The 25204-nt window shown below is 37.1% G+C and overlaps 1 protein-coding gene across 4 annotated transcripts in view; it reads right to left on the reverse strand.

Moving 5' to 3' along the window:
* Nucleotides 1-181: 181 nt before the first annotated feature.
* Nucleotides 182-25204, reverse strand: part of PCNT (pericentrin) — a 97395-nt gene continuing 72372 nt past the window's right edge. For 2 of the 4 annotated variants that reach the window (XM_088133306.1, XM_088133305.1), the window contains exons 35-42: nucleotides 24266-24522; nucleotides 22562-22655; nucleotides 19250-19405; nucleotides 17139-17377; nucleotides 16445-16533; nucleotides 14874-15009; nucleotides 7990-8099; nucleotides 184-6202 (exon numbers count right to left, since the gene is read on the reverse strand). In XM_088133306.1, coding sequence (XP_087989432.1) covers nucleotides 6177-6202; nucleotides 7990-8099; nucleotides 14874-15009; nucleotides 16445-16533; nucleotides 17139-17377; nucleotides 19250-19405; nucleotides 22562-22655; nucleotides 24266-24522 — 1107 coding nt within the window. In that variant the 3' untranslated portion in view covers nucleotides 184-6176. Of the gene's footprint in view, nucleotides 6203-7989; nucleotides 8100-14873; nucleotides 15010-16444; nucleotides 16534-17138; nucleotides 17378-19249; nucleotides 19406-22561; nucleotides 22656-24265; nucleotides 24523-25204 lie in introns of all 4 variants that reach the window. The other 2 variants (XM_088133309.1, XM_088133314.1) reach the window with 2 other exon arrangements.

The following is a 25204-nucleotide window of genomic DNA, read 5'->3' on the forward strand; positions in this document are numbered from 1 at the left end:
AAAAGGCATGATGGATTATCAGAGAACCCACTTCTCTCTTTCTGGCTTTCTGATAGTAACAAGGGAATGGGCTACTCACTTATTAGCAGAAAGAAAGGAAATACAAATCAAGGAAGAGAGGTTTAACCTTATATTTCCTTTAATTAAGAACTGACCATTTAAGAGACAGTTAAATTTTAAAACTTTAGTCAGTTAATGCTTAATGGATATTCACTTTGAATGCTTCATCATAGACACTATGACAATCAAACTAAGATTTTTATTTCAGAATAAACATATTTAAAACATTTCTATACTCCCTTTCAGTCAATAGAATCCCAGAGTGGTACAAAAGTTTAAATCACTTATAAAACTAGAAAAATGCACATCAGGACAAAGCACATACATTAGGAACCATAATCAGCTCATTTTAATAATTACAGAAAAAGTAAACCAAATAAAAATACTCTTATCAGTAGACTAGTGTGACAAACATTTGATCCAAAATAGGTTTAATGGTTCAAAAGTTACAGAAAAAAGTTCTTAAAGAAGCTTCTCATACAAAAGATGAGGACACATTTCCTACAAAAGATGAGGCCATATATATAGGAAACCCATCTTTGTCTCTGAACATCTGCTAATACAGTACATAGTAAGGCAAAAAAAAAAAAAAAACTTATTCACAGGGTCTAATCTCCTGCTGTTAATACTTAGACATATACTGTTTACCAATTGGCAAACCATGAAAAAGCTTATTTAATCCCTTAGGGAAGACTGCTTATAAACAGGATGCGACTACTGAGTGGTGGAAGGCTTTAATGATGAAATAAGGAACAGCTTCATCCTAAACAAGGCAGACCTTGAGATAATCTGACCTGCTGAAGAATATGGAAGTTTTCCTAAGCCATTTAAAGATTTCAGTGCATATCAGAACATCTACTTTTGTGATGAATGAGTTATGGGTCAGATGGTTCTGCTTGAAAGGGCATTGCCCAAAACCTAAGGTATTTATATTCTTTATCCTCAGTGTGAAGATACCTCACATGATAAAATAGGAGTGGGCAACTCACAGCCTCCAAATCTTTATTTTGTTATGTAGCACCCAGAACACATTCTGATAATTATTGTAAACATGGTTTCTCATCATTCTGAGGTGGAAAACACGGAAACTAGCATTGAGCTATAAAAGAGGCTCAACAAAATTAAAAAGAAACCCATACCAAATACAAAAAAAGAAAAAATACCAATCATCATATAGTATCCAATAAAGAGTAAAGACAGAGTTGAATGCCAATCACTGAGGGTATACCTTCTCCTGAAGACCATAGTCTCATAATTTTACATAAGCATAGCTATTTTGAAATAGCCCTAAATCTGTTTCAAACTGAGAAAAGAAATACTGTGCTGCTACAACAAAGATCCTCAATATAAGTGTATACATGTACAGAGTGAGCAGTGTAATAAATTATTTGAGGCAGTGTTTCTAATGTACATGAAACATTACAGTAAGCCACCATAGCACTTGTGTATGAGTGGTGAAGTCTAAGTATTCCCAATAAACTTTTTTCCAATTAAAATTATCTGTGTAACACTGAAAAAAATATTAATGGTTTTCAATCGCCATAGGCAACACAAAGGTACTGAAAAAAAAAATGTTTAAGCAATTCCTCACCTGTAGCAGCACAGAGGAAAAGATATGCCTCCTGAGGAAATAACAAGGTGCTTTTGAATTATTTTGCACTGGCCTGCCTTTTCAGCAACTTTCAGTATTTGTCACATCCAACAGTACCCAAAGCATTCTTACCTTTGTTGCAGCCTGGGGCACCCCCAAAGTGCTTGTTTCAAATGACTTTCAAACATGGGTAGTGGCTAATGGAAAAAGTACAGAAGTGAAAGGGTTGGCTGTCATTGTGCTAAGACAGACCAGTTGAAGTGTGCGTGACTGTAAAAGCATCAGGTTAAAAAAGTGTTAATAATTTAAGCAGCTGCAAATGAACACTATTATACCCACCACCTGCTTTTCCTGGTAAATACTATAGCTCAAATCATCTTGTAAGAATGTGGAAAAATAAAGACAGTTTAGTTGTACTGTGACATATTGTGCCTTCTCTTATTAAATTATAATACACTGAAGTTTGATGTCGGTGCATATTGTAGATAGGTACCTATATATGCATTGGCAAGATATCTCAACAGACATCTGTCTGTGTAAAGCGAGCAATGGGATAATAAAAACCTTGGTTTCTACGGAGTTTCTTTCTTTTTTGCAGTAATCCTGTATGTTAAGATGATTCCCCTTAAAACATGAGTTTACTAGAATGTATTGTATTGTATTTGTATTCTCTAAACCCTGTCAACCCATAACTTTAAAATAAACATAGGACTTGCTATTCTTTGACTCTATTCTTGAACATACACTCTCCACTTCAGCTCCTAAGTAATGCTAATGAGTTTGGTTTTTACTGACTAATTTTTATTTAGTACATCAACTAAAATGAATACCCCACATTATTAATGCAAAACCTGCCATGTAATTGCTTCAGGTCACAGCTGGCTTCCGTATTTCCAAAAATTGATATTCAGCCTTGGTAAATCTTTCTTTAGCACACTCAGCTTACCAGGAACAGCTGCTAAGGAACCTAACCAAAGGCAATCTGCCATTTTAAACTCTGTTTTAAAACCATCCACAGGATGCTTGCCCACTACTGCACCAAGCTTGTCCTGAAGGAAGCAAGCTATTGGCATCTCTGTTCTCAAATCAGCTTCCCAGTATAATCTTGTCCCATTATTCTCCCCATATGCTACAACTAAAAGCCAATTGTAAATATTAAAGATATAATCTGTAATTGATTTCAAAATCAGTGATCTAGGAGGACCTTATTCTCAGTGTATGGTCAGAATTTTGAAATGTGGAATTTCTATGTAAGCTAACAACATACAATAAAGTTTTCTTTTAATGACAACCAAATACAGGTTTTGTTAGTTTAATCCATAATGTATATGAAAGGATTATATACTATATTTAAAAACAAATATGGAGGGGAGGAATCCATTGGAAAAATTATTCCACAGTTCAAAACACCTAAGTCTTGATTAATTCTAAATAACATTACTCAGTGGGTAGTCCAAGGAAAACTCAAAGCTACCCTTAGAATCAAAGAAACCTAAAGTTGTATGAATTCAATTTCCAAGCTGTCAAATTCATCTCCAAGTCTTCACCAAGTCTTCTTCTCAAAACTAACTTTACCAACATGCTACACCTTCCTCTCTGTTCATGGGTGCTTTCAGCTATACATCTGGAAGTCAAGAACCCATGGAATATTTCATTCAGTTATCATTTCTCCTGGTAACATATTAAAACCATCTCAATTAACCTAACCAAACTGTATATATTTATACATATTAAGAAAAAAACAAAAATGCCACAGCCCTCTTGCACCTCTTTCATAATGGTTATTAATCAATGCACATCCAATTATCATGAAATTACTTAATTGTGACCACTTTAAATAAAAATAAAAGCAAATGCAGAATTTGGCTTTCAAGCAAAGTATAACAGAAGCCCAGGAAAAGTTCATGAGTGCATTTACAGTACTGAATGGGGAAAAAAAGCTTACATTTCTATGTATAATTTGTGTTTGCTCTAAGAATGTATATTTTAATAAGCTAAACTATGTATAATAATGTATCTCTCAGGTATTTTATTAACTAGTGAAGCTCTTTTTCCTTAGTGAAAAATACTGTAAAGACATATTTTATGTTCTGACATACAGAAGCATATGGGCCACCAGATTCCCTCTGACTTGGTACTGAACCATTTAACAGCTCTCTGGGGTTTAAGCCTGGTGTGATTCCAGGTTCTATCTGGAGAGGGCAAGGCTTAAATACAGGACTTTTTCCTTCCTCACGGCAGGAATGATAGGCAGGGAAATGTAGGATATCAATCAATCAATCAATCAATCAATCAATCAGGCTTTTTGATTCAATTATGCTGCCCCTAAGCCTTGATCTCTAAGACACAAGAAGTTTGAGTATCATCAAAATTGACTTACACAAGTCAGGGTACACAAGAAAATGGACATTTCTAGGCTGGTGCTAAAAAAGGAGAAGCTATACAGGAGAGGAGAAAGTAAAACTACATAAGATACATCACAACTCTTTCATTCCGTATTAAATTGGATTCCTTCAAGAATCCACTTCAATTTTCACTACATATTTCCCTACACATCCCCACATATATAAAGTGACTGGGTAACAACACGCTTATTCTGCAGAATGTCATAAGACATTCTGCATCTAGTCCTTCAAATGGAATAGTAACACTGGCAAGATTTATTTGAATCCCGCAAGTTTGGTATACCTCAAAATCTCTCAGCTTCTGCTACATGCATATAATTATGGGTTTGATCTACATGCACTGGCAGCATAATTGTATAGAAACTTAGCTAATTTAGAAAGTTAGATCTAAGTGAGGAGTATTACAAACTTGTATTAATGTTCCTACTTTTTGTGTCTGGTAAATACACAGCAGTATCACCTGAGTAGCGCTACATGATTGACAGCAAACCCTTTGTCAACCAGGTAAAATCTCAACCCCTCCCCCAACAAAATGTCTTTATTTCTGAGAAATTAAAGAGGAATTTATTTCTCCAGATTGTTATGTTAATTATAGCTAAGATTGTTAAGATTATGCTTATAGCATTGAAAAGTAGGAACAGGCCTTTCTATAAAATATGGTTAAGTAGAAGAATGGCATATTTTGCCCCCACATGGTGCAGAGGAAATTCAACCTAAACTTCATGCCCTACTGGATCACTTATATTATACAGACCTATGACTGGAAAACATGCTAAGACTCCAGAACTGAGGAATATATACAAGTTCTGATTAGGATATCAGTGCCCAGAAAAAAAGGGAAAACTGGCAAAATATTATGCCAAAGTATGCCTAATGTGTAAAATGTTATATATCCATGAGCTCTGCAAACATATACCATTTCCTCTTTACATGCCAATGACAATAACATTTACTAGAACTGAACTTATTTAAACTATGATTTGTTTAAACAAACCAGTACCCATGCTTCAGGTTGGTTAGTCTGAAACAAATCATAGGGTGATTCCAAACCACCATTATTGCACTTTCTACTATCTCCAAACCAATTTGTAGATAATCTGCAATCCTCTTTAAAACTATTGATCCTCAAACACTAAGAAGGAACAAAAATCACTGCACACCCAAACTCACACCATCCAAGAGGAGCTAGACTGCCCACTAGCTCCACAAAGTTGCAGCATTTCAAAGACTTCCTCTGTTTTTATTGTAGTTTCAAATACCCTGAAGCTGAGCTAGAAGTTCCTATTCTTGAACGTAACAAATTATAACATAAGCTTCTTTAGAACTGGCACAGAGTCTTCATCTGAAAGTACTGTTAGTGAAAATTAAATCAAGTTCATTGAATTCAGATGACCCAGCAAACTGTTTTAATCAAAATCAGGACTGAAAGAGTTCAAACTCCTCACCCTGTAGGAGGGTGGCTTAGAGAAAAGGCTGACAAATCCATTGGAGGGCTAGGATCATGTACATCTCACTAATTGATAGCATGATAGTGAAATGGAATCATTAATGTAATCAGGGCTAACAACATAGAGAGGAACTGGGAAAGGATCTTCTGACTTCCACAACCACGCATTCACTTGCAGTGAAGGAAGATGGCATAGGTAGTGCAAATATGACCTCTAAAGTACTAATTAATCTTATTATTTTCTGAAATATAGACAAACTAGCAACTACAATAATAAAGAATTACAGTCATCCTAATTAAGTAGTTAGAAACATATTTTGAATAAGAGTCTGTGCAATTCAGTTGAACATTTTTAATAAAAAGATATTCTGGTATTTAGCATTAATAATACAGGAAAGGAAAGCTATTATAGTCGTAAACTTCCTAGTAATTTTGATTAAAAACTGTGGATTATTTTACATGGAATATCAGTATATTAAATTAAAACACAGAAAGTATTTTTTTATAAAATCTGATGCAAAAACTCTCACACATAGACCCCTTTATTCAAATGAACAAAAGTGTTGAAATATCCTGTAAGCGCAGGGCGCAACACTTGTGCAAGCCGTTCACTGGAGAATAAAGCAGTGACCGAAGAACTCTGGTTCAGATTCAAGGTGTGTTCTCACTACATTTAACTGTTTTCTTGTGTAGTTTGTCCTAAATTCATATAAATTAAAATTAATTTTGTTATTCTACTAACATTTGGAAATCAGATTCTTAAATATATTACATCTTTCTTTTAAAAATAATATACTTTAAACACAAATTTGAATTAACGAGTATAGAAAATCTAACTTATAATTAAAACTGAATCTATGGTACTCTACAAAAAATGTTGAGATATTGCTATTTAAATAAAGTACAAAAGGCCACATTGTAGTCTAGTTTGCACATAATAGTAAGACAAAATTCTTCCCAATCAAACAAGCTTAGTTGCACATGCTGCTTCTTGCATGCTTGTTAGCTCCTTTTACCAGCAACCAATTTTAGCTTCAGGCTTTGGCTTAACAAGCCAGGGATTGTTAAACAAACTGAAGGTCCCTGGCTTGTGAAAAATTAAATCCTAGAGCTAACATATACATAAGACCTGATTTTGGGGTTCAGCAGCAGGTTTTTTTTTTTAATGTATCACTTTCTTGCCCTCAAGAAAGCAACTACCTTAGATTCTTGAAGTTTCTACTGCTAGCTAGTTCCTGAATGTAAGGTTGAGCTTCTAGAAGAGTACGTTTATAGCCATATCTGATCTGAACTTTGATATAATTTCACTTGAAATAAAGTAGCATGAAAAAACAAGCCTTGTATTGTATTCTTAAGTATGGTGAATTACTGATACTGTGATATTAATTAGATAGCATAGGACTGTACAGATAGTTCTTGCTTAATGACTCTAACTGGGATCAGAATTTCTGTCATTAAGCAATGAGGGTTGTTAGGCAAAACATCATGTGACTGCATCACTTAACAATGGTAGTTTTGGTAGTCCCGGTTGCGGTCATTAGCCCAGGACCACACCGTTGTTAAGCCAGGACCTCACACTTCTGCTCTGCTGTGCTCACCTCCACTTCAACTCTTCCCATCTGCCTATCTCCCCATCTGTGCCCTTTTGTCTGCCCTGCACTCCACTGCTCCTGCCACCCCCCAGCTGACCTTCGCCATCTACTTCTTCCTGCTGCTGATGAGGCGTGCCTGGCCTGGCCTGGCCCTTCACAAGGCAGCTGCTGGCCGCACATGGTCTTCCCGAGTCTTCAACAGTGAAGGTCAGCTAGGGGCAGCAGAGTTCAGGGTGGACAAAAGGGTAGAGATGGGGGGGAGATATGCGGGTAGGGGTAGTTGAAGCACAACCTGCAGTCATAAATGTGAGTGGGCTGCCAAGCACCCAAATTTTGATCATGTGACCGCAGGGGCACTGCAATGGCTGTAACTTTAAGGACCAGCTGTAACTACCAATCTTTCAGCGTTACTGTAACTTTGAACAGGGTTTTTTTTTGTTTTTAGATTTTTTTTTAATCCCACCTTTATTATTTTTATAAATAACTCAAGGCGGCGAACATACTTAATACTCCTTCCTCCTATTTTCCCCACAGTTGCTGAATGAATGGTTGTTAAGCAAGGATTACCTGTAATTTCTACTGAATTTCTATGGAAGAAAGCTTGTTATACTGGTTTCTCCCAAAATTGATTAATCAATTTGACTGAACTTCTAGAGAGGAGCTTTTAAATGTTCTCTAGAAGATAAAGGAAAATAGGAAATCATTGAATTAAACTGAGTTCTACAGTGTTCACACCCAAGTCAGTAAATTGTATCAGTCTCAGTTTTAAAAAGTTATGTTACTTATCCTTTAAAAAAATTGTACAAGATTGGATTTTACGTCAATACTAAGATTACTGAGTATGATTTAAAACAGGTAAATGCTGTGATTCAGAATTTATCAAAATGAAGTTACCTGGCAGAAGAATTCCTAATCTTTCCTGAATGGCCTCCAAGTGCACAATGTATTCAGTTAATGAATGTTCAGGATCTTTTGATGAAGTTTGTGAAGTAAAACTAGCAGACCTATACAATATAAAAATAATGAAAATATAGAAACAGAAAAGAACCAAAGAATGTGATAGAAGAGTAGGATACAAATGAATGAACAAGAGATTTACAAATGTCAGAGAGATTATACTTTTCTGGTATGTGTTTATATGTGTGCCTTTGAGTCAGTTTTGACTTCTGGTGACTGCCTGGACAAGTCCCTGCAGTTTTCTTGGCAAGGTTTTTCAGAAGTGATTTGTCCGTGTCTGCTTCCTAGGACTGAGAGAGTGACTGGCCCAAGGTCACCCAGCTGGCTTTGTGGCTAAGGCAGGACTAGAACTCACGGTCTCCCGATTTCTAGCCTGAAGCCTTAACCACTACAACAAACTGGCTACACCAAACTTTCTGGTATATGGATTGTGAATAATGATAGACAGTCGTGTGAAAAAGAAAGTACACCCTCTTTGAGTTCTATGGTTTTACGTATCAGGACATAATACAAATCATCTGGTCCTTAGCAGTTCTCAAAAGTAGGTAGGTACAACCTCAGATGAACAACACATGACATATTACACCATGTCATCATTTATTTTACAAAAAGAAAGCCAAAATGGAGAAGCCATGTGTGAAAAACTAAGAACACCTTATGATTCAATAGCTTCTAGAACCACCTTTAGCAGCAATAACTTGAAGTTTTCTCTATGACTTTGTCAGCCTCGTTGTGGAGGAATTTTGGGCCACTCTTCTTTACAACATTGCTTCAGTTAATTGAGGTTTGCAGGCATTTGTTTATGCACAGCTCTTGAGGTCCCACCACAGCTTTTCAATCAGGTTGAGGTTTGGACTCTGACTGGGCCATTGCAACACCTTGATTCTTTTCTTTTTCAGCCATTCTGTTGTAGATTTGCTGGTGTGCTTGGGATCATTGTCCTGTTGCATGATCCAATGTCAGCCAAGCTTTAGCTGTCGGACAGATGGCCTCACATTGACCCTAGAATACTTTGGTATGCAGAGGAGTTCATGGTCGACTCAGTGACTGCAAGGTACCCAGGTCCTGTGGCTACAAAACAAGCCTAAATCATCACCCCTCCACCATTGTGCTTGACGGTTGGTATGAGATGTTTGTGCTGATATGCTGTGTTTAGTTTTCGCCAAATGTGGCGCTGTGCATTATGGCCAAATATCTCCACTTTGGTTTCGTCTGTCCAAAGGACAGTGTTCCAGGTCTTGTGATCTGTTCATATGCAACTTTGCAAACCTAAACCTAAAACTTTGCTATTTTCTTTTTAGAGAGAAGAGGCTTTCTCCTGGCAACCCTTCCAAACAAACCATACTTGTTCAGTCTTTTTCTAATTGTACTGTCATGAACTTTAACATTTAACATGCTAACTGAGGCCTGTAGAGTCTGAGATGTAACTCTTGGATTTTTTGCAATTTCTCTGAGCATTGCATGGTCTGACCTTGGGGTGAATTTGCTGGGACATCCACTCCTGGGAAGATTGGCAACTGTCTTGAATGTTTTCCACTTGTGAATAATCTTCCTCACTGTAGAATGATGGACTTTAAATTGTTTGGAAATGGCCTTATAACCCTTCCCAGATTGATAGGCAGCAACAATTGCTTCTCTAAGATCACTGCTGATGTCTTTACTCTTTGGCATTGTGTTAACACATACCTCAATACTCAAGACCAGCAAACCTTTAAAATTTTGGCTTTTATAGAGGTAGTCACACTTGCTGATGATCAATTGATCAAGGGCATTTGATTAGCAGCACCTGGCTGCTACTTAGCTTCTTCATATCTATGGAAGCAGTAAGAGTGTGCTTAGTTTTTCACACATGGCTTCTCCATTTTGGCTTTCTTTTTGTAAAATAAATGATGACATGGTGTAATATGTCATGTGTTGTTGTTCATCTGAGGTTGTATTTACCTACTTTTGAGAACTGCTAAGGACCAGCTGATTTTCATTATGTCCTGATACATAAAACCATAGAACTCAAAGAGGGTGTACTTTCTTTTTCACACGACTGTATATTACATTGTTTTAAATGCCTGAAAATTGCTATTAAACTCTAAGCAAAGCATAAATATGGTCAACACAATATAGATCATAAAATGAGATTATGAACTACAATAAATTCTGTCCATACTACTAAAAGTCTATTCTAATTTAAAAATACTATAAAATTGAAATATAGACTTTAGGCAGAGAGAAACCCAAATTATGGATGTGTTACAAATCCATGTACTGTACTGAACTGTTGTGTAGGAATGGTTTATAATTTGAATTTAACTGTGTTGTCAGATTTACTTTTAAGATACGAAGTTAGTCTAGATGCTGAAGCATGCTCCCATAACTTAGCTGTTCTTCCATAGAAGGGATCTAAGGTCTATCAATAAAATATAGTATTCTTGCACCAATTAGCATATACAAAGTTAATTCAGTAAACTCTGAGGGAATATATAGTTTAGTAAACTTTAGTAAAACTATCACAGGTTGAAATGGAATTCGACTTTTAAGATTTGTTTATTCTAGTATGCAATTTTCCAAAATTGTTGAGCTTTATAAAATTGCCACCAGATATGAAAAATGATCCGACCTGCTCATTACATTTCCAGCATTTTTTAGAAAATGAACTATCCATTTTAGCATTCAGAACTGGAGTAACATACCAACAATAAAACATCTTATACCATTTTTTTCTCTATATAATATTCTTTCATTGAAATTTCCATTGTTGCATATATATTCTTGCATCTTAAATCCATTTAATTATACAATCTTTGACTTGTTCGGTTTCTGAGTCATATTGCACCAGCAATTTATAAATAAAGCCCAGCAGATTCTTACATATTATAAGACTTTCAAATTCAATCAAATCCCTAAGAGTTCCCCTTGTTTCTCCATTCTTTTAATCCTGTACTACTTATCTGAAGACACTGAAACCTGTCTGGTGGACCAAGCCATTGTGAATTAAGAATCTCATTTTTTAAAATTTTATTAATAATTAACTCTTATAATCGAAATTATTATCTCTCCACTGAGTTAATTTCTTTTGCTTTTTTCTTCATAAAAATAAACATTTAATAGAAGACGGGAAAAACTGGACTTATTATTTTCCTGTATTTATTCCAGACATCCAATACATGGCTTATTATTGCATCTCTCTTATAAATTGTTTGTTTCTGTTGTCTCAATTCAGAAATATTTATGCAGACAGTCTAGAAGTCCTCCCCCTTCTATAGAGGTAACTGGGCCATTAGGAGATACAATCCACTCTGTAATCCATGGTAAGCAACTGACATGGCAAAACAGTTTTAAAATTTGGAGTTGCCAGTCTACCTCGTTCTTCAAATCCTGTAAAATCTTTAATTCTTAGGACACAGGAGACCTTGAGGGTATTCAGGAAAGGGTCTACAGCTAACTGCCTTGTGTACCTTGAGGGTATGCTAAACTTTTCAAACTGCCTTGTGTACCTTGAGGGTATTCAGGAAAGGGTCTATAGCTAAACCGGTTCAAACTGCCTTGTGTGTTGCAATCTCTTGCCCCTATAAGACTATAAAAACTAAGTCTGCATTTCCGTTGGCCTGGCACACCCTGGCATATCTGCTGCCTATGCTTTGGGTTGCTGACCACCCAGCTTCTTTTACTCGGCCGAATAAAGTGCTGTTTCTTTCTAAGAGCCTCCTCCTGAATTCTTGGAATTGGATTTCTCTGGGATTTAGGGTTGCAAACCTTACAATATCTTGTTTTCAATAAATTAGGTCTTGGTAAAATATTTATTTTAATGGCCACAATACTTCCTAACCAAGACAATTTTGTTTTTTCCTTCTGGAGATAACTACTATTGTATTTTTTCTAGATCTGTGAATAATTATTTTAAAATAAATCCTCTTTTTTTTTTTCAAACAAATTCCTAGTGTTAGGGTTAAACCTGTTATTAGATGCAGGCATTGCTTTTCCTCTTGCCAATATTTGGAATTTATCTTATTGATCCAATAACCCAATACAGAACCATACTGCTGCATATATTGCGTCAACAGTACAAGAATCTTTGAGTAACTCTGAGTACAACATCACCAGTATATAAGTTGTGTTCTTGAGTTGCTAGTTTAACTCCTGAAATATTATTTTCTTGAAATATATTAATTGCCAATGGCACTAATTATAAGGATCGCTGCATTCAACGCTGAATAAAAACCTTGACGAAAGTTACTTTACTCGGGTGTAATGCGTAACGGTTACAGACAAAGCCAGGATTGGCTTGGCACGTTCCTTACAATGTTTATATGGGATTTCCCCCCTTGACCTCGCAGTACCCTTGGCTTCCGCCTCTGCCCATACTTGGGTCACCCTTCCATTGAGTTCCCCCTCCCTTCTCCTAATGGCAGATTCAGCCTGCTTCCTTTGTCTCATAATCGCCGTGCTCGTGGAGCTTTTCTTCTGCGGGTAAAACCGGAGGTTTTTAATTGGTTGTTGATCGTTGCTGGATTGCCGAGTTCCTTGAGTATCGTGGTTACCATTGCCTGGGGCGTTTGGGGAAGCTGGCTGTGTTACAAGGTATCTGTTTCCCTTTGTTCTTGCCCTGGGTTAATTGCCGCCACCTGCTGCATTTGCAACTGACCTGCAGTTGCCTGTTTACCTTTCCCGGTGAAACTGACTAGCGGCGGTGAAACTGAAACAGTGCCGCTGCTTGGCCATGCTGGGCTGAATCTGACACTAGTGCCAATAAAAATGAAGGGACAACCTTGTCTCATCCCCTTTCAGTATGGTACATTATGGTGATAGAGAGCCATTTACTATTATCTTGTCTTCTTGTTCTTTATAAATACACTGCATCCATATGAAAAAACTAAAGCCACAATTCATCATTTTCAAAATTGCAAGCATAAAACACCATTTTAAATTGTCAAAAGTTTTCTCTGTATCAAGAAAAATCATAGCCCCTTTTTTTGTTTTTCTGATTTATCTTTTGATAACATTCAAAATATATATGATGTTACTTCTCATGTATCTCTTCAGAACAAATCCAGTCTGATCAGGGTGTGTCATTTCAGTTAAAAAAAAAAATTATTATCTTCACAAATATTGCCATAAAAATCTTATAATCTATGTTCAAAGTAAGTCATTTCCTTCTTTATAAATCAGAATCCTCTTTCCATAACAAAGGAAGTTCTTTACATTCCTGAAGCTCATTCATTATTGAGTTAAAAATTAATTATATATAACTATATATATAAGATAATAATTTCCATATAACAAAACAGTGATTTAATGGATTAATGCAAGTATAAAGAAACAGTAGTATATTAAGGTATCACCATTGCTGTAAATTTTCAGGCAGGGATTAGACAGCCATTGGTTGAGATTACATTATGCTTCCTCAGGATTTCAGACACTGATTATATAGTTAGATTAGATGGCTTGTAATGCCCCCTCAAAATCTATGATACTATCAGCTAAAGCTGTAATCCAAATCATAATTTCAAGTAATCAAGAAATTATATGGCACAATATAAGGAAACATATGGCATAAGTAGGAAAACTATCAGTTTGTAATAGTAACTTTTTATATCAGCATCTAAATAAACTAGACTCAATATAAATTCTGAGAACTTCAAATACATCTGTGGATGAAACACACTGTATATAATAGATTGCTTCCCATGTATTAAACTGAAGATACTCTTTTGCTGCAGATAAGAAAGAAACTATGCCAACCATGCCTGAGCACAGAGTAAAGCATGTATTAAGGTTATAAGACATAATAGTAATTATTTATGAAAGTACACTAATAGAAGCATTTATTGCTTCAGCTGGCTAGCTAAAGTGGATAATGATACTGTATTTTTTACCTCTAATTATACTATCATTATGTTTAAAAAAACTACAAAAAATAAAATAGTATGTTTAAATATATGAAAAATGTAGACACCTCCTGCTAAATATTTAAATAAATAGGTTTTTTATTTTTGAAAGGGAAATTTCACCAAGACTCAGCAATAAACCAATTCATAGAAGAACAAGAATAGTTTTCTAAGCTTAATTATTTGTAATTTTTTTAAAGAGCAGAGCTGATTACATATTTTATCTTTTCCTAATCCTTCCACCAGGGATAAGCTATGATTGAATGAACATCTACCACATTTAATACTGATGATGAGGCTGAGGGGTGCAATGAATGGGATAATGATGTTAACTGGATAGATCCTTGTAGTAGCATGGTTCAGGCAAGCTTTTCTATATTTCTGTGGGACTGAAGGTATATGTGCATTTCTAAAACTATGTTAAAACTATTTCATTATTGCCATTATTTTCATGTACATTCTAAATCAACATGGTTGGAAACCATGCTAATTTTCAACAGTTGCATGATTGGAGGGAATTCTAGGAACTGTAAAAAAGGGATTCGACCTATAAGATAGGTAATATGCGATAGGACAGACATGGCTTGACTAAGGCCAATCAAATTCATAGCAACTACAAATATTCAAAGAGAAGATTCATTTTCTTAATTTCTGTGGTACACCAAGTTTGACAGGAAACTTTATTCGTACTGTATTCATATCAACAAGTACTTGTAATTATACCGTTGAAGCTATACTGTTGATGAAAATGGAAATTAGAATAATAATTGTAAAATGAAGTAGCTAAAATATTTTTGGTATAGATAAACACACGTTTTGTTAACACATAGAGCTGAACATGAGTCTATTGAAGCATAATATAAACATGTTTTATAATACAATATTGTTAGTAAAAATAATCCTGCAGAAGACACAATACAACAAAGTAAGTTCTGCACTAACCTGTTATGTAAATGGTGTAAGGATTTAGGTGTGCAGTTTGCAAGTCTTGTGTGATTATTTCTGTATTCACCTTCTTCAGTAGCATAACCTGGGAAGGGCTGTTGTTGCTTTAGTACTTCTATACTAGCTATGGGATCTGTTTTAAACAATATAAAGTGTTTCATTTTAATCTGTACTGTGAGAATCTCAGGTTATAGTCATTTCCCCGCAAATGAAGAAAAAAAAGAAGCATGATTAATAAAGTAAATTCTACTGTGCAATAAAAACTATGTATTCTGAAAAAAAATATGACCAAGTAAAATTATTAAATTTGGGAGTCATATCAATAAGTCCATTAGACTCTACCATATAATCATCTATTAAACTATCAGAAAGTATAAGAACATACAAAGCTGACTTTACCAACACTTAAAAAAAAAATCTGGTTATGAACATTTACTTAGTAATGCTTAGAATTTATTGGAAACACAATTTAACTCAGGAATTCTCAAACTGTGAACTGCTATCCCAAAAGGGCAGCAATAAGCAAATTTAAGGGGATCATATAGATATAGATATAGATATTACTTGAGCACACAAAGCAGTAATGTTGACAGAACTCATTCCCATTCTGCCTGGAAAAGCCAATACCAAATTCATGGTTTTCTATAGCTGGTTTTATAAGGATCAAATATCAATCCAAAAATAAACATGCAGTAAAAAGGGAGAGTTGCTATGTTAACACCATACACAGATTTTAAGAACTGTTCAGAACTAAGCAACTTCATATTTCCCACTAAAATATTAGTTGAAATGTGACGGTGTAATTATGTCCAGTAAAAATGTCATATATGAAACTAAAAGATTCAATCATTGTTTTATTTGATATATACATAAAAAACCTCAATGACATTAATTTTATTATGAGGTGTCTGAAAACCTCTGAATTAAGATATATATTAATTTAGAGTGTTTTTATGTAGAAAAATAAACAGTAGCTTTAAGATTTTAATATTGTCAGTGAGTGTCCACTTGACAGTAAATGTTGAGAACATAGCATACATTGGCATACAGATACCAATTTGCCTGCAACAGTCATTTGCTCTTTTCATATTATCCAAATCAAGTTAGTAAAACTGAATCAAAACTATAATTGGAGCAAATATTCCAATTATTTTATCAAAATGTACATAGAAAAGAAATGCAATGTATTTATTTGTTATAGGCAAGTAACACATCTCCCCAAACAAGATCTTCATACGGATATAATCATGCTGTATAAAAAACCACCAACTTAAGGCAGCTAAGCCATCCACTGAATCTCTCCATTGCTCTCTAACAGCCTCCATCTCATATCATTTCCAGAACTGGTTTTTTAAAATTTAAACAACTATGAAAAGTAAGAGTATGTTCTGTTAGTAATTATGCTTTTATGATTTCTGCAGCATAATAAAATCTTATTTTGCTTGTTCAATAGTAGCAAAACAGAATCATATAGATATATCATTACATTACTTTTCAGTTTACTTAATAGAGATGATTTACTAAAGAACTGCATAAGATCTAGAGGATTCATCAGAAAAAGCTCTCACAGGAGTTGTGTCCAAGGCTAGAAGAAATGGCTTCCGGCAGCATTTCTTTCTTATTTACTTTATGCCATTTTCTCACCAGAAACTTCAACCTTGGGAGATAGAAAAAGACAGACATTAATGAGCAAATTAAAACAACACACAAGATAATATTTCTATACTAAATATTGAGTATCAAAGTTTAGTACAAGTGCTGTCTAACCATAATGTATTGCTTTCTTAAACTTGCTGGAAGGAAGGAAGGAAGGAAGGAAGGAAGGAAGGAAGGAAGGAAGGAAGGAAGGAAGGGAAGGGAAGGGAAGGGAAGGGAAGGGAAGGGAAGGGAAGGGAAGGGAAGGGAAGGGAAGGGAAGGGAAGGGAAGGGAAGGGAAGGGAAGGGAAGGGAAGGGAAGGGAAGGGAAGGGAAGGGAAGGGAAGGGAAGGGAAGGGAAGGGAAGGGAAGGGAAGGGAAGGGAAGGGAAGGGAAGGGAAGGGAAGGGAAGGGAAGGGAAGGGAAGGGAAGGGAAGGGAAGGGAAGGGAAGACACAAACAAACGGACTAAAGCGTTAATGGTTGCTTAACCTTTTAAATCCCATTATTTCAACTGGACTTAAAGGAACTTTTATTCACCAGACATAGTCTCTTATGGAAACCAACAATAGGAAATAATTGACGTAAACCCTTCAGTGCTTTCTTCAAAGTGCTATAGATTAATTACCTTAATATTGCAATGACTACTCGGACTGCAGATCTGAACTTGGTAAAAAAATGGCTTCGTGATTCAGAAACACTCAGATCAGGAGGAGAAGGATAAATGCCCATGCGTGCTATTAGGGACAATGTTGCTTGCTCACATTCTTGAAATCCACCCAGAAGCAGAAGAAGGTATTTTTTCTGATAAACCAGGGCTTTCCTAAAACTCTCAGCTCTCAAATACTTCCGATACAGCTTTTGCATCTAAATAAAGAAAAAACAAAATAATTTTACTTATGGGGAGCTAAGAAACTATTGACAGAAATATTTCCTGTGATCTATTTATGTTTAATTTGCTTCAATCTATGGAAGATGTTTTATGCTGGACAAAACAAAGAAAATCTTTTGGAGTTTTGATAATTACAAGGTAGTCTGTGCTTAATGACGGTAATTGGTACTGGAATTTCCATTGCTAAGTGATGCAGTTGTAAAGTGTGATGTCTCTGACCACATCACTTAGCAACAGCAACCGTGGCACTCCCTATGGTTGTCATTAAGCAAGGATCATGGATTGTTAAGTGAGGACCTCCTTGCAACTTCCTGCCAGCTTCCAACAAGCAAAGTCCATGGGGAAGTTGTGAGGAAGTCACAAGTCCTAGACGGCACACAAGCAGGTCAGCGGGCAGGTAAATGCCTACTACTCGGTGGGGAAGGGTGCACGGGTGGCTGTTGAGGTACAGTGCAAATGTGGTGGGGTCAGCTGCTGCTGGGTGGAGGAGGGTGCATGAGGGCAGGTAGCTGGTACAGCACAAGCACAGCAGGGCCAGGAGTGGCTGTTGCAAAGTGGGGGAGGATACATGGATGGCTGTTGAGGCGTGGCACAAGTGCAGTGGGGTTGGGGGTGGCTGCTGCTGGGTGCACAAGACTGTATGAGGATGTGTGGGTGACTGGTGTGAGCATGGCAGGGCATGGCTACTATCAGGTGGGGTAGGGTGTGTGAGGGGCTGGCGTGGCATGACTGCTGCCAAATGCACAGGTGGCTGGTACAGCATGGCATGAGCATGGTGGGGCCAACAGCGGCTGCTGCCAGGTGGGGGAGGGTGTGCAGGTGGCCACTATGGGGGGTTGCTGTGGGCACACACACTACGGAGTATCTTGTACTCCATAACTGGGCTCCTCCAGGGGAAAAGCTGCAGGAGTGCAAACTACTTACCAGAGTAACTTGCAACCTTCCCTGCCAGCTTCCCCATTGACTTTGCTTGTGGGAAGCTGGCAGGGAAGGTTGCAAATGGTGATCACGTGATGTGGGACACTGCAATCTTAAGTGCAAGCCAGTTGCCAAGCGCCTGGATTGCGATCATGTGACCATGGGAATGCTGGGATGGCCGGAACTTCAGTCATAAGTACCACTCAGTACCGTTGTAACTTCAAAAGGTCACTGAGTGGTCCTTTAGCTTAATAAGTAAAAAGTCCTTTGTATCTCAGAGGTCACCTAGGCATACAAAATAAGGGCTGGATCCAACAGTACTAATGAGCTGAATGTTTTGTTCTTAAGGGGCAGTAAACCTATATTCATGCTTTGCTAATATTCAGAGTTGTACTAACTCTGGGTGAGTGCTAAGACCTAAACTTTTGTATCATTCTTATCAGAAGGAAGTTTGGACTTATTGTGGAATTTTCTTTCAGTAACTGGGAGTTACTCCTCAAGAATGCAGGTGGATTAAAACAAAACTGATCTGTTTCAATGTTTTGAGGATTATGTGTTCAAAAATATTTAAAAACCGTCCCTTCTGCCAAATTGTCTGTATTTTAGGTGGTAGATAGCATCCAACATAGGTCTCTGGAGTGAAAAAAATAGAGCAGCAGCTAATCCCAAATTTGTATTTTTCCTTATAATCAGAAGACTCAAAATATTCATGTGATAAAGAGAATTCACCTTGGCTTTTTTATACATTCCTGACTCTAAATACTACATGAATCAGAGACTACTTGTTTTGAGATTTCAGCTGAAAATAAAACTCCCCTGTTCCATATTAAGCACAGTAAATCCCAACCTGTTTTCCTTTCATTCCCAAACTATGTACTGTATGGATAAAAGTAACTGAAATACAGTTACAGTATTCACAGAATGTTTACCTTTAGACTGGAAGGCATCACAGTTAGCTTGTTTTCCATCACAAAATTTTTTGTTGCGTCATAGTTTGTTGCTTTCAAACCATTCTGTAAACCATGCTTATCCTGGTTATTCCTTTCTGATGCTTGCATAGAGTGAATTATACTTGTAGGGATAAACTAAATGTAACATTTTAAAAATAACTTGATAAAAACTTCATACAATAAAACATGATTTTAATTCAACAGCATTCAAATATATGTTAAAAAAAATTAAATCCACTGTGGCAAATCAATCTGCTAAAGATGAATTTAAAAGACGACTGAATAACTTCCTGAGGACATTGTGTTTTTTTGTACCTTCAAGTCAGTATTAACTTTTGCCAACTGCCTGGACTAATCCCTGCAGTTTTCTTGGCAAGATTTCAGAAGTGGTTTACCAGTGGATGGAGAGGATCAAAAAGATTACTGGAATGTCTCTGGAAGAGTTACAAGTTGCTAAAGACAAGATCAAGATGCCAAACATGGGCCCCTACAGTCACCACAGGTCACCCTGCCTTGATGGTACTTAATTAACTGAATGGTGGGAGCGCTCTGAGAGGCAAAATGCTCCCTATTTTTAATCTTCCCTAAAATTGTAAAAAAAAGCTAAATAATTGCTTTGGTGAAATTCAACAGCAAATTGTCAAATTTAGATGGAACAGTACTGACTCATTTTTCAGTCAATATTGTGTGTGGAGATGGGTGCTGGGTGGGGGTAAGTATGAGAATGGGAGCAGTTTGCTTTCCAGACGCCATTCCCACATTCACTGGACATTTGCTGTTGAATTTCAGCTATGCAACAAGCCCTGGAAGGGCCATATCTGATCTACAGGCCATGAATTGTTCACTGCTGAAAATATTTCATTGCATATGGGAAGTTTCTCATCAAAGCCTAAATAATTTTCAAATGTTAGTTTATTTAATACTGAAAAATGTTATTGTGATAACATAATTAACTGGTTTGGATTCCAAACCACATTTACAGAATACCTAGAGGGAAGATTTGCTGGAATAAATACAAGTAGTCCTCAACTTACAACCATTTATTCAGTGACTGTTCAAACTTACAATGGCACTGAACAAATAGTGGTTATGACTGGTCTTTGGAGTTCTGGCCGTTCAAGCACCCCCATGATCGTGTGATTGTAATCTGGGCGCTTGGTTACTGGCTCGCACTTACGACCAGTTGCAGTGCCCCACAATCATGAAATCACCATTTGCGACCTTTTGTGCCAGCTTCCCCAGAAAGACAATGGGGAAACCGGCAGGGAAGGTTGCAAGTTGCTGAGGTAAGTCTCCCCTACCCATACACCCTCCCTCAGCCCCTCTGTGCTCACGCCAGCCACTCATACACCCCCGTGCATCTCCTTAACCCTTGCCATGTCTCCCTTGCGCACCCCTGCATCTTCCCCAACCCTCGCCACACCTTCCTCACACCTTCATGCACCCTTGCTGCACCTCCCTTGCACCCTTGTGCACCTCCACACACTCTCCTCAAGCCTCCCTCCCACCCTTGCATACCATCTCTAACCCTCGCCACGCTTCGCACCTTTGTGCACTCCCTTGTGCCCTCCCCCACCTAGCAGCAGCCATTTACCTGCCTGCCGGTCTGCTTGCAAGCCACCTAGGACTTGCAACTTCTTGCCAGCTTCCCCACTGACTTGGTTGTGGGAAGCCAGCAGGAAGATGCCTCACCTAACGACCGTGGGATTTGGTTAATGAAAGCAACTGGGACTGCCAGGATTCCCGTTGCTAAGCAATGCGGTCATGTGACATCACACTTTACCACATTGCTTAGTGATGGAAATTCCAGTCCCAAATGCCGTCATAAGTCAAGGACTACCTCTGTCTGTCTGTCTGTCTGTCTATCTGGCTGAGTAAATATAGGAAATAATGTTCCCATGGAACAGTTTTGGGAAAATAGTAATTTATTATGACCTTTTAATTTTTTTGTAATAAAATAGTATAAATATAATTATACAACGTTATATAATATATACATTATATAATAATATAAAGTATTATAGTAGTATAAGAATAATAATTTTTATAGGGATAATTATACCACATATGAGGTCTATATTTGCTCTAGTGGCCTAAAGAATTAGAAATACTTTTATTATACAGAATTCATTGTAGTAGAGATTATCTCTGTTAAAATGTATATCTCATGGTCAGCATCTTTCAAATTCAGTTATGTTTTCAGATAACCAGTAGTAGTAAAGTAACAAATAATGTACTGATAAACTAAAAGTCCAAGACATGAAATCTTCCATTGAGAATACTGAATGCTGTTCAAAGCCTCCCAATATCCATTATCTGTTTCCTCAAGGCCTTACCTAATGTGCTACTTTTCTAACTGAAGATTCAGGGGATAAACAACGCTCACTTTCTTTGAAACGTTGTGTTACAACTATTCCAAAATTTATGTTCTGAGAATTCCTATCTTATTGAATCATTATTCAGGCAGAAAAATCTTTCAGATGTTAGAACTTATTTTAGGCAATCTACTGTTTTAAAGGACAGGATATAGGTTTATACTAAGACTGCCAAAGAGACCTTTCAAACTACAAAGCTTGGAAAATTAGGTTGCTATTGTTAAGAGTTTTTAAAATTTTCTTGCCATTTTTAATATGGATCTATATTGCTATACACTAAAAACCTGAGCAGAGAACTCCAAATTGTCTTTTTCAACTGCCTATACATAGTACTGGGGCACGCGGTGGTGCAGCGGCTTAATGACGCTGAAAGTTGCCGGCCAGAAATGGTCGACGCTTCAGCGGTTCGAGTCCAGCCTTCGCGTTAAGCAGGGTGAGCTCCTGTTTCCTCCCCAGTTCCTGTCAACCCAACAGGTCGAAAACTCACGTGAGTAGATAAATGGGTACTCTCACTCCGGTGGGAGGAAAAATGCTGGCGGCGCCTTGCAAAAAGGAGTCGGGAGCAATTGCCGGTAAGCGCGAAAAACCGTGCGCGCCCAAAAAGGGTGCGAAGCAACGGAAACCCCGCCTCCTGCGCTCGCCAGCTGGGCTCTACTCTAGGAAGGAGGCTCTGGCAAACCACTTCCGAAAAACAATTGCCTTGAAAACTGCAAGGACTCATCCAAGCAGTCACTGCAGAGTCGGTAATGACTGAGCGCAGACCAAAAAAAAAAAAAATACATAGTACTAATTCAAAACTGATGTGACAATTTAAAGATACTTTATCCCACTGAAGACACAAAAAATCAGCTGGTTTTCTGTAAACTGTAATTAAAGTTTAAATAATTATTTATGAAAAGAAAATGCACCCTCTTACCCCAGATTTGGAAGAAGCCAGTAATTCTTTAATTTCAAGTACATGAAGTAAGGCTGCAACTATCTCATCATTTGATGCAGACCAATTTACTGTTCTGTTAAATACAATGCAGAAAAAAATTATTCTAGGTAGTTATTAGACAAGTAGCTATTCCAAAGAACATATATATAACTCTGTACATTTTGTCCCTGAGCAACTTGGGATAAAGATATTAAGTTTGTCTAGAAGCAATTAGCTGATCTTATATGGAATAATTCAGTAGTCATAAAAAGTCATGAAAAAAATTGAGCCAACCTCAAAAATTGTTTTGTACTAATATGCTTATATAGTTTCCATGAAACAATTGAAGACACCTTCCTTTGTTGGAAAACAGAACATTAAAAACAAAATTCTTTCTCATTTAGTGAACAAAGATATATAATAATGTCCAGTTACTTCCAATTATTGCCTAGGAAGGTAGGTATTGTGTGATTCTACCCCAGTTGCATACTGTATGAGAGAGTACAGCGTGAGTAATCCATATACTGTAGTGAAGGAAAAAGGAATCACAGGGTTGGAAGGGACCTTCCTGTCCAACTTGAGGTACTTGAAAACCTCAAGTGATAGAGCATTCATGATTCCAGGAGGCAGGCTGTTTACTGCTTAATAGCTCTCATGGACAGGAAATTCATCCTTATTTTGAGGGTGCAAACCAAACCAAGGGCCATTTTTTTCTACATTAGATGTAATGAATTTATTTTGGCTAAAGGACAAAGGCATCAATAGTATATCACAACAATGGTTGGACCAGCCCAAAGTAAGTGGGGGTTACTCCACTGTAAACATTGACAGTTACATATTCCATGCCCACCAATAAATTCCAACCACATTCACACTCTGCATTCATGCCACTTACAATAATTCCCCTTACAAGTAGTCCTCAGGTTATGACAGTGATTTGGACCGGGAACTCTGCTGCTAAGCAACATGGTCATAAAGCGCAACCTTATGTGACCTGTCACTTAGCGATGGCAATTCCAGCAGTCCCAGTTGACAGTGTCAAATGAGAGCCATGTGGGTCGTTAAGCGAGGTCCTCAGATGGTTCTGACTTCCTGCCGGCTTCCACATTGACTTTGCTTATGGGAAGCCAGCAGGGCTTGTCAGAAATCATGATCATGTGACCGCAGGGAAGTTGAGACAGCTGAAACTTTGAGGACCTGTTGTAAGTCCTCCTTATTCAGTGCTGCCATAACTCTGAATGGTTGCTGAATGAATTATCGTAACCTAAGGACTACCTGTACAGCAGACTGTTAGGCCTTAAAACAGCATCCATCAACTACACTGGAAACTTTTTTAAAGCCTAACCGCTGAGGAGAGGAAGCATTATTTCAAGCAGAGGGGATGGGGGAGTGGTCAGGCCAAAAAGATTTTGGCCAGGGGAAATTTCTGCAACTTGGAATCTTTATATAACACTTGCCTAAAATCTGGAAAGCAGTTAGCATTCAGTAAAGAAAACACTTAGATGTATCATTGAATTCAAGCTTTCTGGTTAATCAATGTTATCACTAATCTGAACTGTAGTATCAGGTATTGCAGTTAACATTCTTTTCCAGAGGGACTGGTATTTTCTGGAAGGTGTAGACGACATGTCCAACTATTAGAATTGTTTCTCCAACTTCTAGAAGATGTTTCTAAAATGAAGAGAATTCTTACAAAATACTCACTTGTCTATAGTTTCATGTATGAACTCAGAAAGATATGCAGCAACAAGAACCAGCTGTTCTCTGATGTTTTCCAATTTCTGTTGTTCCACATGCAATCTTACAGTATCAGTTGTAAAGGTTAAGTTAGCATAATTATTTTTTGAGGGAAATTGGTTATATTTTTTTAATAATGTTTCCTGTTTCTTCAGCTCTTCTAGCATTTGTTGCAATTCCTTGAATCTTCTACAGTTCTGCAAATGTTGTAATGTGGACTCATTCTATTGGAATAAAAAATATAATAATTTGTACTATACTCAATAATGTATATACAGAATATTCATAAGCAGAGGGAACTTCCAGATTGTCAGTGTTGTTGGTTTTTAATTGACAAAAATATTATTTGAAATACACTTCTGAAAGTCTGTTTGCGTATCTGAGATTCTTTAATCACATTAAGCCCTCTGCTGCCATATACAAACAAATCAAAGAACCTCCTTGGGGTACAAGAGGCACGTTGTGGTAGTTGGTAATTGCTAAGAGAAACCAAGGGCTGAGTATGCTGAGCTGATATCAAATCACAGGAAACATCCAGAATATGATGAATAGGCTGCTGAGACTGTTCAAATCATTGATAACTATTCCTCTGAGTATTCAAGTGAGGATGAATGACAATGCCAAAAGGGACTTTGAACTGATTTTCAGAGACTACAAGGCCCTGGGCAGGAAGGTGAGGAAACTGGGAATACAAATACTGCTTTTGTCAATCCTTCCAGCTATCATGCCATAAGAAGAGGAACAGGATTCTGGAAGTGAACAACTAGTTACATAGATTGTGCTGCTATCTTTGAGTTCCTTGATCATGGATCTACTTACACGAAGAACTTCTGACAAAAGATGGACTACATCTCATGGAACTGGGAAGAATGTGCTCAACAGGTACCTCACCATTCTCAACAAGAG

Source organism: Python bivittatus, unplaced genomic scaffold (assembly GCF_059951505.1).
Source record: "Python bivittatus isolate LINGU-HERP-01145 unplaced genomic scaffold, Pbiv_v1 ctg000020_np1212, whole genome shotgun sequence".
In the NCBI taxonomy this organism is placed as follows: Eukaryota; Metazoa; Chordata; class Lepidosauria; order Squamata; family Pythonidae; genus Python; species Python bivittatus.